At 35.9% G+C, this 17287-nt stretch overlaps 1 protein-coding gene across 1 annotated transcript; it reads right to left on the bottom strand.

The window, feature by feature from the left end:
• On the bottom strand, positions 7667-8605 carry LOC102189761 (olfactory receptor 4F15-like). The gene is given in 1 exon segment (XM_005685445.2): positions 7667-8605. A coding segment is annotated over 1 exon segment (939 nt).

Below are 17287 nucleotides of genomic sequence, written 5' to 3'. Positions count from 1 at the left end.
AGTTCAGTTCAGTCTCTCAGTCGTGGCCAACTCTTTGCAACCCCATGAATCGCAGCACACCCAGGCCTCCTTGTCCATCACCAACTCCCAGAGTTCACTCAAACTCATGTCCATCGAGTCAGTGATGCCATCCAGCCATCTCATCCTCTGTCATCCCCTTCTCCTCATGCCCCCAATCCCCCCAGCATCAAAGTTTTTTCCAATGAGTCAACTCTTCACATCAGGTGGCCAAAGTACTGGAGTTTCAGCTTCAGCATCAGTCCTTCCAAAGAACACCTAGGACTGATATCCTGTAGAATGGACTGGTTGGATCTCCTTGCAGTCCAAGGGACTCTCAAGAGTCTTCTCCAACACCACAGTTCAAAAGCATCAATTCTTCAGCACTCAGCTTTCTTCACAGTCCATCTCTCACGTCCATACATGACTACTAGAAAAACCATAGCCTCGACTAGATGGACCTTTGTTGGCAAAGTAATGTCTCTGCTTTTGAATATGCTATCTAGGTTGGTCATAGCTTTCCTTCCAAGGAGTAAGCATCTTTTAATTTCATGGCTGCAGTCACCATCTGCAGTGATTTTGGAGCCCAAAAAAATAAAGTCTGACACTGTTTCCACTGTTCCCCCATCTATTTCCCATGAAGTGATGGGACCAGATTCCATGATCTTCGTTTTCTGAATGTTGAGACTTAAGCCAACTTTTTCACTCTTCTCTTTCACTTTCTTGTCTTTTAGTGGATGTCCACTCTGCTGTTTGCCCAGATCAGCAACCTCCTTCTTTTGGTAAACGTATCTTTCTCTTGGAGTAACCGTGTGATATGATTAGAAGATAACATGTAGATCCCACCTCTCTGACCACCACTGTCTGGTCAAAGGTTGAGCTTTCTGACCTAAGTCATAATGACATATCTCCAATTCACAGTTGAATGGTGCAGGTATGGGTCTCTGACCACGATGGGCCAAATCTGAGCTTTTCCTTGAGATGTTAGACAAGAACAGAGAGAACGCAAGCCCCAGTACCTTTTGGAGTATGTTGTGCATAAGCTGCTGTCAGTCATATTTCCTGCTGTCAGAAATTGAATCGTGGATACTTTTTTAAAGATATCTGAGAGAAGAAGATGTAAGATTTAAAGACAGGAGTTTACCAGTATTCAAATTCTTGGTTTCATGTGTCTAAGGCATTTAGCTTCATTCTCAGCCTGCATTCATCTTGATCACTAGCTGAGCCAATAAATGCCCAATATATCTGTCCCCTTCCCTATATTTGTTTAATTTGTGGTTCTATCATGTAAAAGGATATTGATAGCGATGTCCCTGGTGGTCCAGTGGTTAAGAATCCACCTGCCAATGCAGGGATTGATCCTTGGTCCGATAAGATCCCACATGCCACAGAGTAGCTAAGCTTGTGGGCCACAACGGCTGAAGCCCACATCCTCTAGAGCCCATGTTCCTCAACAAGTGAAGCCACCACAATGAGAAGCCTGTGCACCACAATTAGGCAGTAGTTCCCACTCACTGCAAGTAGCGAAACCCTATGCATTGCAATGAAAACCCCACAGAGTCAAAAGTGTTTTTATTTTTTAAAAGGGGATATTGACAATTACAGCTCTGATTCTAAGAACCCTGTATATTCAGTTAATCCTGATGTGAAATCCTTCATAGTTTTATTTCCTTAAGAAAATATTATTTTTCTTCTTATAAAAAAGAAAATATGTTTATCATGTAAGATTTATTTGGAAATTAGAGATTAAAAATTTAAAATCACCATATGGAGATAATTAATAGTAATATCTTAGTATATCTCTTTCTAATGTTCTTTTCCAGTGAGTCTGCTCTTCACATCAAGTGACCAAAATATTGGAGCTTTGCCCTAAGCATCAGTCCTTCCAATGAATATTCAGGGTTGATTTCCTTTAGGATTGACTGGTTTGATCTCCTTGCTGTCCAAGAGACTCAAGAGTCTTCTCCAGCACCACAATTCAAAAACACCAATTCTTGGGTGTTCATCCTTCTTTATGGTTCAACTCTTATATCTATACATGACTACTGGCAAAACCACAGATCTGACTATATGACCTTTGTCATCAAAGTGATGTCTCTGCTTTTTAATATGCTGTCTAGGTTTGTCATAGTTTTTCTTCCAAGGAGCATACATCTTTTAATTTCATGGCAGCAGTCACTATCCACAGCGATATTGTAGCCCAGGAAAATAAATTCTGTCACTGTTTCCACTTTTACCCTTCTATTTGCCATGAAGCAATGGGACCAGATACCATGATCTTCATTTTTTAAATGTTGATTATTTTATTTATCCTTTCAAAGAACCAGCTTTTGGCTTTGTTGATTTTTGCTATGGTCTCTTTTGTTTCTTTTGCATTTATTTCTGCCCTAATTTTTAAGATTTCTTTCCTTCTACTAACTCTGGGGTTCTCCAATTCTTCCTTTTCTAGTTGCTTTAGTTGTAGAGTTAGGTTATTTATTTGACTTTTTTCTTGTTTCTTGAGGTGTGCCTGTATTGCTATGAACTTTCCTCTTAGCACTGCTTTTATAGTGTCCCACAGGTTTTGGGTTGTTGTGTTTTCATTTTCATTAGTTTCTATGCATATTTTGATTTCTTTTTTGATTTCTTCTGTGATTTGCTGGTTATTCAGAAGTGTGTTGTTCAACCTCCATATGTTGGAATTTTTAATAGTTTTTCTCCTGTAATTGAGATCTAATCTTAATGCATTATGGTCAGAAAAGATGCCTGGAATGATTTCGATTTTTTTGAATTTATCAAGTTTAGATTTATGGCCCAGGATGTGATCTATCCTGGAGAAGGTTCCATGAGCACTTGAAAAAAAGGTGAAATTCATTGTTTTGGGGTGAAATGTCCTATAGATATCAATTAGGTCTAACTGATCTAATGTATCATTTAAAGTTTGCGTTTCTTTGTTAATTTTCTGTTTAGTTGATCTGTCCATAGGTGTGAGTGGGGTATTAAATTCTCCCACTATTATTGTGTTATTGTTGATTTCCCCTTTCATACTTGTTAGCATTTGTCTTACATATTGCGGTGCTCCTATATTGGGTGCATATATATTTATAATTGTTATATCTTCTTCTTGGATTGTTCCTTTGATCATTATGTAGTGGCCTTCTTTGTCTCTTTTCACAGCCTTTGTTTTAAAGTCTATTTTATCGGATATGAGTATTGCCACTCCTGCTTTCTTTTGGTCTCTATTTGCATGGTATATCTTTTTCCAGCCCTTCACTTTCAGTCTGTATGTGTCCCTTGTTTTGAGGTGGGTCTCTTGTAAGCAGCATATAGAGGGGTCTTGTTTTTGTATCCATTCGGCCAGTCTTTGTCTTTTGGTTGGGGCATTCAACCCATTTACGTTTAAGGTAATTATTGATAAGTATGATCCCGTTACCATTTACTTTATTGTTTTGGGTTCGGGTTTATACACCCTTTTCGTGTTTCCTGTCTAGAGAATATCCTTTAGAATTTGTTGGAGAGCTGGTTTGGTGGTGCTGAATTCTCTCAGCTTTTGCTTGTCTGTAAAGCTTTTGATTTCTCCTTCATATTTGAATGAGATCCTTACTGGGTACAGTAATCTGGGCTGTAGGTTATTGTCTTTCATCACTTTAAGTATGTCTTGCCATTCCCTCCTGGCCTGAAGAGTTTCTATTGAAAGATCAGCTGTTATCCTTATGGGAATCCCCTTGTGTGTTATTTGTTGTTTTTCCCTTGCTGCTTTTAATATTTGTTCTTTGTGTTTGATCTTTGTTAATTTGATTAATATGTGTCTTGGGGTGTTTCGCCTTGGGTTTATCCTATTTGGAACTCTCTGTGTTTCTTGGACTTGGGTGATTATTTCCTTTCCCATTTTAGGGAAGTTTTCAACTATTATCTCCTCAAGGATTTTCTCATGATCTTTCTTTCTGTCTTCTTCTTCTGGGACTCCTATAATTCAAATGTTGGAGCGTTTCATATTGTCCTGGAGATCTCTGAGATTGTCCTCGTTTCTTTTAATTCGTTTTTCTTGTTTCCTCTCTGATTCATTTATTTCTACCATTCTATCTTCTATTTCACTAATCCTATCTTCTGCCTCTGTTATTCTACTATTTGTTGCCTCCAGAGTGTTTCTGATCTCATTTTTTTTAAAAAAATAAATAAATAAATAAATGTTGAGTTTTAAACCAGCTTTTCCACTCTCTTATTTATTGTAGTATTCTCCCTGCTTCCTCATAGGTGGAATATTTTTTTTGTATTGATTTATTTTTTATATGATTTGTCACATATATGTTAAAGATATTAGCTATTATATTTATGTTCAAAATGTCCATCTCAAATTCTCGTTTCCTTTTTAATTTTACTTATCATATTCTACAACTTTAAAGTACTTTTTGTACACCAGCTCCACGGAGCTATTGAATTGCACCTTAATAATTTTACTCTTGAGTTCTTTTCCTTTCCAGCTAATCAATGTTCATACCTAATCAATGTTCATACTTAATCAATGTTCATAAATATGTATTTTTACCGAAATATAGTTAATAGAGTTACATATAGTTAGTTTAAAAGGTGTTAGTTTCAAGTACACAGCAAAGTGATTCAGTTTTATATATATATTCTTTTTTTAATTAATTAATTAATTTTTTTATGAACCCCCTTCCCACCTCCCTCCCCATAACATCTCTCTTCATTTTACAATATGTTAAGTATAGCTCCCTGTGCTATATGGTAAGTTTTTGTTATCTATTTTATATACAGTAGTATGTCTTTGTTAATCCCAAACTCCTAGTTTATTTCTCCTCCCCACCCCCTGCTATCCCCTTTGGTAACTGTAAGTGTGTTTTCTATGTCTGTGAGTCTGTTTCTGTTTTGTAAATAAGTTCATTTGTATCATTATTTCAGATTCCACATATAAGTGATATCATATGATATTTCTCTTTCTTTAATTTATTTCAACTTAATATAATTTCTAGGTTCATCCATGTTTCTGCAAATGGCATTATTCCATTCATTTTGTGGATGAGTGATATTCCATTGTGTTCCATAGTATTGCATTGTATACCGCATCTTCTTTACCCATTCATCTACTGATGGACATTTAGGTTGCTTCTGTGTCCTAGCTACTGATAATATTGCCGCAGTGAACACTGGAGGTCCATGTATCTTTTTGAATTACAGTTTTCTCAGGGTATATGCCCAATAGTGGGATTGCTGGGTCGTATAGTAGTTCTATTTTTAGTTTTCTAAGGACCCTCCATCTCAGATGGTAAAGCGTCTGTCTGAAATGCAGGAGACCCGGGTTCAATCCCTGGGTTGGGAAGATCCCCTGGAGAAAGAAATGGCAGCCCAATCCAGTATTCTTGCCTGGAAAACCCCATGGACCCAGAGCCTGGTAGGCTACCCTCCATGGGCTCGCAAAGAGTCAGACAAGACTGAGCGACTTCACTTACACTGTTTTCCATAGCGGTTGTATCAATTTACATTCCCACCAACAGTGCGTGAAGATTCCCTTTTCTCCACACCCTCACCAGCACTTACTGTTTGTAGATTTTTTTTAATAATGGCCATTCTGACTCATCTGAGGTGATATCTCATTATGGTTTTGACATGCATTTCTCTAATTATGAGAGATGTCGAGCATCTTTTCTTGTTTGTTGACTTTCTGTATGTCTTCTTTGGAGAATTATCTGTTTAGGCCTTCTGCCCATTTTTGATCAGATGGGGTTTTTTTGTTTTTTTGTTTTTTAGCTGCTTGTATATTTTGGAGATTAATCCTTTGTCAGTTGCTTCATTTGCAAATATTTTCTACCATTATAAAGGTTGTCTTTTTGTTTTACTTAGGGTTTCCTTTGCTGTGTAAAAGCTCTCAAGTTTTAATTAGGTCTCATTTGTTTGCTTTTGTTTTTATTTTCATCATTCTAAGATGTAGGTCAAAAAGGATCTTTTGTGATTTATGCCAGAGTGTTAATTAATACAGACCCACCCATCAGTAGACAGGCTGCTTAAAGTCTGATGAATTAATGATTTTAAAGTCAAAAACAAAATAAGAAAAATGAGTGTAAAACAGTAAAACAACTTCCTAAAAGATGTCTGACACCCATCAGCAGTTTAAGAAAAGGAATTCATTACAAAATTCTACCAAAAATTGCTAACCTACATTTTTTAAGAATCTTTAAAATAAGTAGCCATTAGAATGATTTTATCATAATCATTACTTTGTATATCAATCGCTTAGTTTATTTATATAGATTAGAAAGATTTTTGTCTCTGGCCTATACTATCTTTGGGTCCCCAGAGCTTGAAATTGCCATGGCTGTTTAGTTATGAAAACTGTGACCCACTAATAAAAACAGATCAAGAAATGCTGTAATATTCATATATGAAATTCTTGAAGCTCATTTAAAATAACTGTGAAATCTTGGTAGCAATAAGAAAAGTTATGGTGAATACCCTTTAAAGTATTGATTAAAGGAAAAAATCAACATAGAATAATACTATTTAATAGTATGCTTCTAATAAGTGACATAAATAAAAGCCGTGTGTGAGTGATAACATTATCATCCAGTTATAAAATACCCAGGACCCTGTTGAAGAAATTTCTTTTTGAGCTACAAAAAAAGAACTTCGAAACAGAAAATAATCATGTGAAATTGATACCAGTGAAAAGAGTAATGAACTTACAGTGTCAGTTCTGCTATCACTGGGGTCAGAGATAGAAAGCCAGTGAATACTTTGTTAGTTAGAATACAAACTAACAAGTTGGCTTAGATTTTTTTCCAATTTTTTAATCTAAAGTGAGAAGAAAGGAATTAACTGTGTCAGGTGATGGATGTATTAATTATCTAGATATTGGCAATCACTCCACAATGTATATGTATATCAAATCATCACATTGTACACTTTAAACATATATAATTATATTTGTCAATTTTCCCCCAGTAAATTGGGGCAGGAATGGAGAGCTGAGATCTGATTGTTATCCTAGATTTCTCACTTCACATACCTCTGCCTGAGTATTACCACTGATAAAATAAAGGGGTTAGAACACATGACCTTTCAAATTTCAGTTATAATATTCAACAGTCCTATTATAAAGTCAACAGTTATCTAGGTTATCTATTGGAAAAAACAGTTATCTACAGGAAAAACAGTTATCTATTGGAAAAAACCAATCAAGTATTATGGCAGTTTGGTAGATAGTTTGAGGAAGGAACATTAACCAATTCCAAACAGGGAAAGAATGACAGTGAAAATGAATAATATTCTAATTTCCAACACCGAATTATTGAATACCTTCTCTGTTTGGCACCTTTTGAGAGATAAGACAATTGGACATGGTGGATTAAGATAATAATCAGCTTTCATTTGAGGTATTTTACATAGTAATTATACAAAGAATGAGCTAAGCATTTCTTAAATAATAAAAAGAGAAGATGAAATACTCACCACCCAGAGTTATCATGAATAGTAAATAAAATAATTCATATAAAACATCCAGCAAAAGCTGAAAACATAGAAAACTATAATGTAAGCTCTCTTTATCCTTATTAAGTGGACAGCAACATGAAAATCCCTAAATGTAACCTGGTACATAAAATTAATAGAGGCCTGAAATGATATTTTTTCTGTTGTCATTAAGGATAGAGCTAAATATCTTTTATCCTTAGAGTATTTAGGACATCTTGCTGTAGCTCACAAGCTGATGGCAGAGTTTCTTCATCGCTGCTTTCATCTCCTTGTTCCTGAATGTATAGATGACTGGATTCAGAAAAGGAGTGAGAACTGCATCAAAGATAGCAAGGAACTTGTCCAAGTGTGATGAAGGGAAGGGCCAGGAGTAGAAGAAGATTAATGGCCCAAAGAATAAGACCACCACAGTGACGTGAGCTGACAAGGTGGAGAGGGCCTTGGATACACTACCTGAGGAGTGTTTCCAAACAGTGACCAGAATGAAGATGTAGGAAATAATCAATATGAAGAAGGAGCCCACAGAGATGAGTCCACTGTTGGCGGTGACCATGAACTCTAGTCTATGGGTCTCTGTGCAAGCAAGCTTAATGAGTCGGGGGAGGTCACAATAAAAGCTATCCAGTACATTAGGACCACAGAAGGGCAAGTCTATGACAAAAGCCAGTTGGGCCACTGAGTGAATGAGGCCAAGGACCCAGGCAGCAGCCAAAATCAAAACGCACATTCATGGGTTCATAATGGTCAGGTAGTGGAGAGGCTTGCATATGGCCACATATCTGTCAAAGGCCATGGCAATGAGCAGCACCATTTCTGTGCCCCCAATGGCATGAATAAAGAAGATCTGAGTTAGGCAACCCCCAAAAGAGATGGCTTTGCATTTTCTGAAAAGGTCATAAATCATTTTGGGAGCAGCAATAGAGCAAACCCCCACATCAAGAAAGGAGAGGTTGGCCAGCAGGAAATACATGGGGGAGTGCAAGCTAGCGTCAGCACTCACAGAGAACACAATGAGGAGGTTTCCCATCAGGCTTGCCATGTAGAACACAGAGAAAAAAAGGAAAAGAAGAAGCTGGATCTCCCAGGAACTGGAGAGTCCCAGGAACACAAACTCAGACACCACGGAGTGGTTGGCTCCACCCATTTCCTCTGCAAACAGAGGTGACTCAATTTTACCTTAAAAAGAGAATAAAAATGAAATCAACCTTGTGAGGAGTTAGTGACCACATAAAAATACTGCCACAATCCATATAGCCAAAACACAACTGAACTGAACTGAACTGAATATTGTAAAGCAATTATCCTTCAGTTAAAAATAGTTTTTAAAAAAAAAATACAGTTGCAGAAGATACGCAGTAACTATTTGCCACAAAGCACTGCTTCCAACTCCCCAGTCTCTCTAGAATTCTCTAAGTTTTGATAAAAGAAAGAAATATTCTGCTGAATCAAAAGGGTTATGCGAAGCAGATAGGAGTGCCCTGGAATACTATAAGGGAGAAAAGAGGAAATAGAAATGAACTTATTGATTTTTCTCACAGTTTGTTACTCCCATGCATGGATTTCCCCAAACTTCAGACAATTCTGATGACCTTCATTTTCTTTACCCTCTGACTACCTCCGATATGAAATGCTATCAATTTCATTGATACTCTCTTATGTTTAAAGCTAAACATATTGCAGTTTTATCAAATCATAGTCATCTTTTCCCCATAAAGAGAGACGATAATGTAGAAACCTTAAAAATGTATCCAGCTTCTGTAGCTCAGCTCAAGGAATGGGAGTGATCACAAAGCTTGAGCTGTGAGAGCATATGATGGAGTTAGGACAAGCCAGAAAAGAAATCTCTGCTGCAGACTCTAAACATGGATGAGCTAATGCAATGTAGCAAACAAAATTCTGTTCTATTAGGAAATCATTGTCCATGCCATGTTCACTTGTCATGGTTCATGGAATGTTGGGAAGATTAAAAAGAACACTGCACTTGTGATTGGGAAAGTTGTGATCAAGCACAAACCCTATGTTCATGGGAAGTTTGAGTAAGTTCTTTCTCCCATCCCTTCCACACTCAACTCACTTCTTGAACTCAGTTTCATCATCTGGAAGATAAAGGGGACTGAGTAGGTGATGCTAAGTAGTCCTTTCAAATCTAACATTTCTATGACTTTATAACACAATGCCAGCCCAGTAGGTAATGAGCCTCACTGTAATGATGGTATTCCCTGCATTGGAGTGCTACCGTATTCACTACCTTTTCCCTCATCTGCAGTTGATTATAAGTCCCATTTCCCAAAAAGTCCCTCTCCTTTTATTAGTCTCCCTCTTCTCTAATTGTTTTTGTTCCACTTACATTTATTAGCACATTATTGTAAATTTTCTATACCATTTATTTTTCCCTTTATCATAACAGTCTGTAATCAATCAGCAAACATTTTCTAGATACTTACTAAGCCCAATGCATTGTTCCAGGACATTATGGACTTCCTGAAGTATTAAAACATTCACTGCCATTAAGACATTTACATTTTAGCACATACTAAAGTATAAACAATAAAAAAAATTCTTACATAGAGAATGTCAAATAAGTAGTATGAGCATAGAATTTTTGAAGCAGAAAAGACACACATGAGCCAGAGTGATCAGGACTGTCTTCAGAAAGAAATCAAAACCTATGATGCAGTTTAAGATATGTATATGTTATTTGGATATACAGCTTCATATCTGACTCTGAAAGAGTTGTTGGCACATAATGAGGGAATAGCTCCAGTCTGAAGCAGTGTTTTATAAGCTATCAGTGAAAATAATGAGAACAAGCCAAAGTAAAACAAAAACAGTGACCACCATGGGCAAGACACTACGATAACACCTTTACCGACACTATCTTGTTTGATACTTACAAAAACCATAAAAGTTATCAGCTCCTTTTCACAGTGGAGGAAATCAAGCCCATGAGAAGGAAAGCCATAGATTAGAACAGTAAGTGGTAAAACTGATACTGATTCCCCGATCTGCCTGTTAACCAGTATATAGAGAAGACTTTTCTCATGACTTTCTGATTATTTAACATAACACAGCCGTAATTCTTCCTGGCTACTGAAGTAAGGGCAAATCTGTGTAATACCTGCATCTCAGAGCTCTTGGTTGAGTTCCCAGACTGCCGTTGCTTTAACCCACATGAAGGCCTTTAGCTTCCCGTAGAAGAGGCTCTGCTCCTGGTGCTGTCTCATTAACAGAGGAAGCAAAAGTGCTCGGTCTCCACATCAAGAAATAAAATGAAGCCCAGCGCTACACTAATTCAAATTCTGTTCCCACTTACAAAACTGTCTTCTGCCTTTTGTAATTCCCTGTCTTGGATCTCAATCTTAGAGAACAGTGGATAAACAGGGGGAAATAATAATAATTTCAGTTTCTGACTATATGTGGCTCTTTCTCATTTGTGTTAATTCTTGCTTATTAAGCTCAGCTGAAGCTGCTTCTATTGTACAAGGTAACAATTAACTGATTTCTTTACAAAATGACCCTGTCACCAGAAATGCCTATTGAGTCTAGGTCGTTAGGGACTTCAACATTGTACACCAATATCCTCAAGCTATTTCTGAATTTGTCACCAACCTACTCATATAAAGACCTGACATGTGACTGTTACCAAAGAGTTAACCATATTCAACTTTTTTTGGTTAAACTATCATTGCTTCATATACAAATAGCTGTAAAAATGCTATTCTTGGGAAAGATCTGGCTAATTGGTACACAGGAGAGTACTGACCAAATGATACTGCAGAGACTTAGGATTGCCAATATGATTTCATTTATCCAAGGGAATTGTCACCCAGAATGCTGCCTCACCAACAGAGGAAGTTATGGCTTAGCCACAAACAGGAAGAAAAAAGAGATCAGAAAACATTTTAAGCACCACTTTGTTTACTTAATTTGAAATATTTATTTCCTGAGTAAGGTTAAAGAATCTCCAAGAAACACATAAATATACTTTTGTTATAGTCATATCAAATCAACTTCACCCGAGAAACTTACCAGAAAACAGGGAACTTCATAGAAATCCCTATTGTGTGTGTTTGTGTGAATTATCTATAAGGCTATTATTCTGTTTTGCATTCAAAAATGGTATATTTATAATCTATGTGGAACACTGTTTACTATTAATTCAATTATATGGCCTATAATTTCACATCAAAAAGAATACTTTTAACTCAGAAATAACTACTATGTTGGACTTCATTGTAGATTGTGAATCAGAAAACTTAAATTCTATTCATGTTTGGTCAGTAACTCACTCTGTAACTTCAGATGTTTCACTTCATATCTCTATAGTAATATTTCCTCATCTGTAAAATGAGCAGGTTATAGAAAATAATTTCTACAGCATCTTCGAGTCCTAAGCTTCCTATGTTATGACCAGTTATATATTCTCATTGATTCATGGGGAGAGGAAAGGAATAAGATGTAAGACCAATTATTGAATATATGGCTTAGCAAACATAAGAAACAGAAAATTCAGCAGATAAATGAAATTCAATCTTGACAATTTTTTTTACTAATTATCACTGTAGTAAATAGAAATTGTAAGTAATAGTATATCTGTTTAGTGTGAAGAGTAGAGAGGAAAGAAAACCTTTTTGCATTATGTACAGCCCTATAGTGGCCTGACCAACTCTGATGGCTCACAGAAGTAAAAGGTGGAAAAGTTTACAAAGAAAGAAATTAGCTGATTTAAAAAAAAATTCTGCTAAGCTAGAACACAACTTCATTCATTTATTGACATGAAGTTGCTACAAAGAGTTGGTGCAGGAAAAGGTATACCACATTTTTTAAAGAGCCAGCAGCTATGAGAATAGATTTTTAAAGTACTCATCACAGAAGAAAGAAAGAGAGGGAAACAGAGAAAGAAAAAGAAAGGAAGGAGGTAAGAAAGGAAGTAGAGAGGGAGAAACAAAGGAGGAGAGGAGGGAAGGAGGAGAGGAGAGGAGAAGGGAGGGAAGCAGAGGGGAGAAGAGGAAAGGACAGAGGAGGGGAGAACAGAGAAACACTATATTGCCCATGGAGGCTAGGAACGTGAGGGAAAGAGCATGGAGAGAGGGTCAGTCTGTAGTGGCCAGGGCAATATTCGTCTGTGTATGGAACATCATTCTGTCTTCTCCTTACCTATCTCCATCCCAGGTTCAGAGACAGAACTGTCAACCACAATGATGGACCCAAAATGAAGAGCAAACCCAAAGCTAGGGAAACAAGAAAAATGACTCATTTGGAACTCTCACACTAAATTTTTATCCCAAAGAAATGCCTAAGAAAGAGAAAAGAGAAAGGGGGGATTAGGAGAGAGAGAGGGGGTAAAAGGATACATAAAGCAAGATACTGGAGCAAAATATAATTTTGTAATAAGAAAGAGTATAAGATTACACAAGGAACTATGCTTTCTAAAGTGTAAAATGCTAAATAAATGTGAAGAAATTTGAAAAAGAAAAAAGGTTTGATTTAAATTCAGAACCTTAAAGATAAAAAGAGCAAACACAAAATCTACACAATTAGAAAGAACAAAATAAACATGGAAGCAAATGGCAGGAAAAAGAGTACAGAAAAAATATTTCCACAGAGCAGATGAAAATTGGGACCAAATATCTCACCATGAATTTTTTAAACTTACAGGATTGATCTTTACACACACACACACACACACACACACACAGAGAACATAGAGATTTAAAAGCTCAAAATGATTTGACAAAATTGTCACATCTATGTTCATCAGTGATATTGGCCAGTAATTTTCTTTCTTTGTGTTATCTTTGTCTGGCTTTGGTATCAGGGTAACGGCGGCCTCATAAAATGCACTTGGGAGTGTCCCTTCCTCTGCAATGTTTTGGAAAACTTTCAGAAGCATGCATGTTAACACTCTAAAATTTGTATAGAATTTGCCTGTGAAGCAGTCTAATCCTGGACCTTTGATTGTTGGAAGATTTTTAATCACAGTTTCAATTTCCATACCTGTGATTGTTCTGTTCATATTTTCTTTTTCTTCCCTGTTGATCCTTATACCACATCAACACATTGAAAAATATCAATGCATGATTATCTCAAGAGAAGCAGAAAAAGCTTTCGACAATATTCAACACCCATTTATGATTTAAAAACACTCTCCAGAAGGTAGGCATGGAGGGGACCACTTCAACATAATAAAGGCCACATATAACAAATACACAGCAAACATCATTCTCAATGGTGAAAAACTGAAAGCATTTCTTCCAATACAAGAAATAAGAAAAAGATGTCACTCTTGCCATTATTATTCAACTTAGTTTTGAAAGTTCTAGCCCAGCAATCACAGAATAAAAGAAAATAAAAGGAATCCAAACTAGAAAAGAAGTAAAACTGTCACTGTTTGCAAATGACATGATACTATACATAGAAAATCTTGAAGATACTACCAGAAAACTGCTAGAACTCATCAATGAATTTGGTAAAGTTATAGGACACAAAATTAATACACAGAAATCCTTTCCATTCCTAGGCACTGAAAACAAAATATCAGAAAAAGAAATCAAGGAAATAATCTCATTTACCATTGCATCAAAAAGAATAAAATACTTGGGAATAAGCCCACCTAAGGAGGCAAAAACCTATACTCAGAAAACTGTACGATACTGATAAAAGAAATCAAAGATGGCACAAACAGAGGGAGAAATATACCATGTTCTTGGATTGGAAGAATCAATAATGTGAAAATGACTATTCAATAAAATCTCTATCAAATTACTAATGGCATTGTTCACCGAATTAGAACAAAAAAATTGTACAATTTGTATGGAAACACAAAAAACCATTTAGGGCTGAAGCAATTTTGAGAAAGAAAAATAGAGCTGAAGGAATCAGGCTCCCTGACTTTAGATTATACTATAAAGTTATAGTAATCAAAACAGTATAGTACTGACTGGCATAGAAACAGAAATATAGATCAATGGAGTAGAATAGAAAGGCTAGAAATAAACCCATGTACCTATGGTCATCTAATCTATGACAACAAAGGCAAGAATATAGAATGGAGAAAAAACAGTCTCTTCAATAAGTGGTGCTAGGAAAACTGGACAGCTACATGTAAATAAATGAAATTAAAACACTCCCTAACACCCTACACAAAAATAAACTCAAAATGGATTAAAGACCTAAGTATAATGACAAATAGTATAAAACTCTTAGAGGAAAACATACGCAGAACACTCTTTTACATAAACCACAGCAAGATGTTTTTTGATGCATCTCCTTGGGTAATGAAAATAAAAGCAAAAATAAACAGGACCTAATTAAACTTAAAAGCTTTTACACAGCAAAGGAAACAAAGACAACCAAATGAAAGAAGACACCTTCAGAATGGGAGAAAATATTTACAAAAGAAGCAGCAAGGGATTAACCTCTGAAATATACAAACAACTCATGCAGCTCAGTATCAAAAAGCAAACAACCCAATCAAATAATGGACAGAAGATCTAAATAGACTTTTCTCCCAAGAAGACATGCAGGTGGCTAAAAAGCATATGAAAATATACTCTATGTCAATGATTATTAGAGAATTGCAAATCAAAACTACAATGAGGTATCATCTCACACCAGTTAGAGTGGCTCATATCAAAATATCTATAAACAATAAATGATAGAGAGGGTATGGAGAAAAGGGAAAGCTTCTACACTGTTGGTGGGAATGTAAATTGCTATAGACACAAGAAGAGTCTGTAGGTTCCTTAAAAACAAAAAATGGAACTCCTGGATGATCCAGCAATTCCACTCCTGAGTATATATCTAGAAAAAATGAAAACTCTTAATTCAAAAAGATACATGCATCCCACGAAGTGAAGTGAAGTGAAGCGAAAGTTGCTCAGTCGTGTCCAGCTCTGAGACCCAATGGACTGTATAGTCCATGGAGTTCACCAGGCCAGAAGGGTAGCCTTTCCCTTCTCCAGCGGATCTTCCTAACCCAGGGATCGAACCCAGGTCTCCCACATTACAGACAGATTCTTTACCAGCTAAACCACAAGGGAAGCAGAATTGTTAACTAAAGTATAGATTTTATTTAAATTTAACAAAATTTTATGCTAGTGTTCAATATTTGTTTTCATACTTTATTCAAGACTCCACATTGTGCTTAATTGCATTGTGCAGCTTCAGGTGCTTGCAACATATTCTGGTAAATTCTCTTTTCATTTTTATTCTATTATAAATATTTTCTAATTTTCCTTGTTATGGCTTTCTTAGATACACCCATCATTTAAAGAGGACATTTAATTTCCAAATACATGAGATTTGTTAAAGCATCTTTGATAATAATTTCTCATTTTGATATTAATTTCTCATTTAAATGCTTTCCTCTCTGAAAACACTCTGTTTTTTCAGTCTTCTGACTTTACTGAGGCTTTCAATGGCTAAGTCAAAGATCTCTTGGTAAATGTCACATTGCATTTGAAAATATATGGGTTATTTTCAAATATCTTTTGATATTTCTAACATAATTCCACAGTAATCATAGAACAGACTTTGTATGATTTCAATACCTTTAGACTATGAAATTTTTGCACCTTGTTTATGTCCCTTATGTGTTTCAGAGTCTCCTAGTTTATAGTCTATGGGAACTTGAATAGAATTTGTATCCTACTGTTGTGTGAAAATTGTATAAATCTTAATTCTGTTGAATTGGTTCATGATGTTTTCATGTCTACTATATCCTTCTACTTCTCTCTATATTCATTCTATTAATTTTTGAGAGTTTGTTATTGGAACTCCAACTAAAATCTTAATTAATCTACTTAAAAAATAATTATAAATGGAACTGTTTTTTTTTAAAGATACACATATCCCAATGTTCATAGCAGCCTTATTTACAAAAGGCAATCATGAAAGCAGCCCAAAATGCCCAAGAACAGACGACTGACTTAGGAAAATGTGATATATTTATATGCCATGGAATATTACTCAGCCATAACAAAGAATGAAATCTTGCCATTTGAAGCAACATGGATAGACTTAGAGAATATATGCTTTTGAAATGTCAGAGAAAGATGAATACAACATGACATCATACATGTAATACAAAAATAATACAAATGAATCTGTAAACAGAAACAGACTCATAGATGTGGAAAACAGATTTATGGTTACCAAGGGGGAGGGGAAGACCAAATTAAGATTATGGGATTAAGAGATACAAAAACTACTATACACAAAATAGATAAGCAATAAGGATTTACTGTATAGCACAGGGAATTATACCTAATGTCTTATAATAATTTATACTGAATATAACCTGAAAGAAATAACTATGCTATACACCTTAATACAACATCATAAATCAACTATACTCCAATTAAATAAATAAATAATAAAAACTATAAAGAAAGCTGAGTGCCAAAGAATTGATGCTTTTGAACTGTGGTGTTGGAATAGACTCTTGAGAGTGCCTTGGACTGCAAGGAGATCCAACCAGTCAATCCTAAAGGAAATCAGTCCTGTATATTCATTGGGAGACTGATGCTGAAGCTGAAACTTCAGTACCTTGTCCACCTGATGCAAAGAACTGACTCATTTGAAAAGAACCTGATGCTGGGAAAGATTGAAGGTGGGAGGAAAACGGGACAACAGAGAATGAGATAGTTGGATGGCATCACTGACTCAATGGACATGAGAGTAAGCTCCAGAAGTTGGTGATGGACAGGGGAGCCTGGTGTGCTGCAGTCCATGGGGTCGCAAAGAGTTAGACATGACTGAGCAACTGAACTGAACTGAACTGATACTTTGTTTTATTTAGTTAGTACCCTGGTTCTCATAATAC

This window comes from Capra hircus, chromosome 10 (genome assembly GCF_001704415.2).
Source record: "Capra hircus breed San Clemente chromosome 10, ASM170441v1, whole genome shotgun sequence".
Lineage (NCBI taxonomy): Eukaryota > Metazoa > Chordata > Mammalia > Artiodactyla > Bovidae > Capra > Capra hircus.
This window is presented reverse-complemented; position numbering and strand designations above follow the sequence as displayed.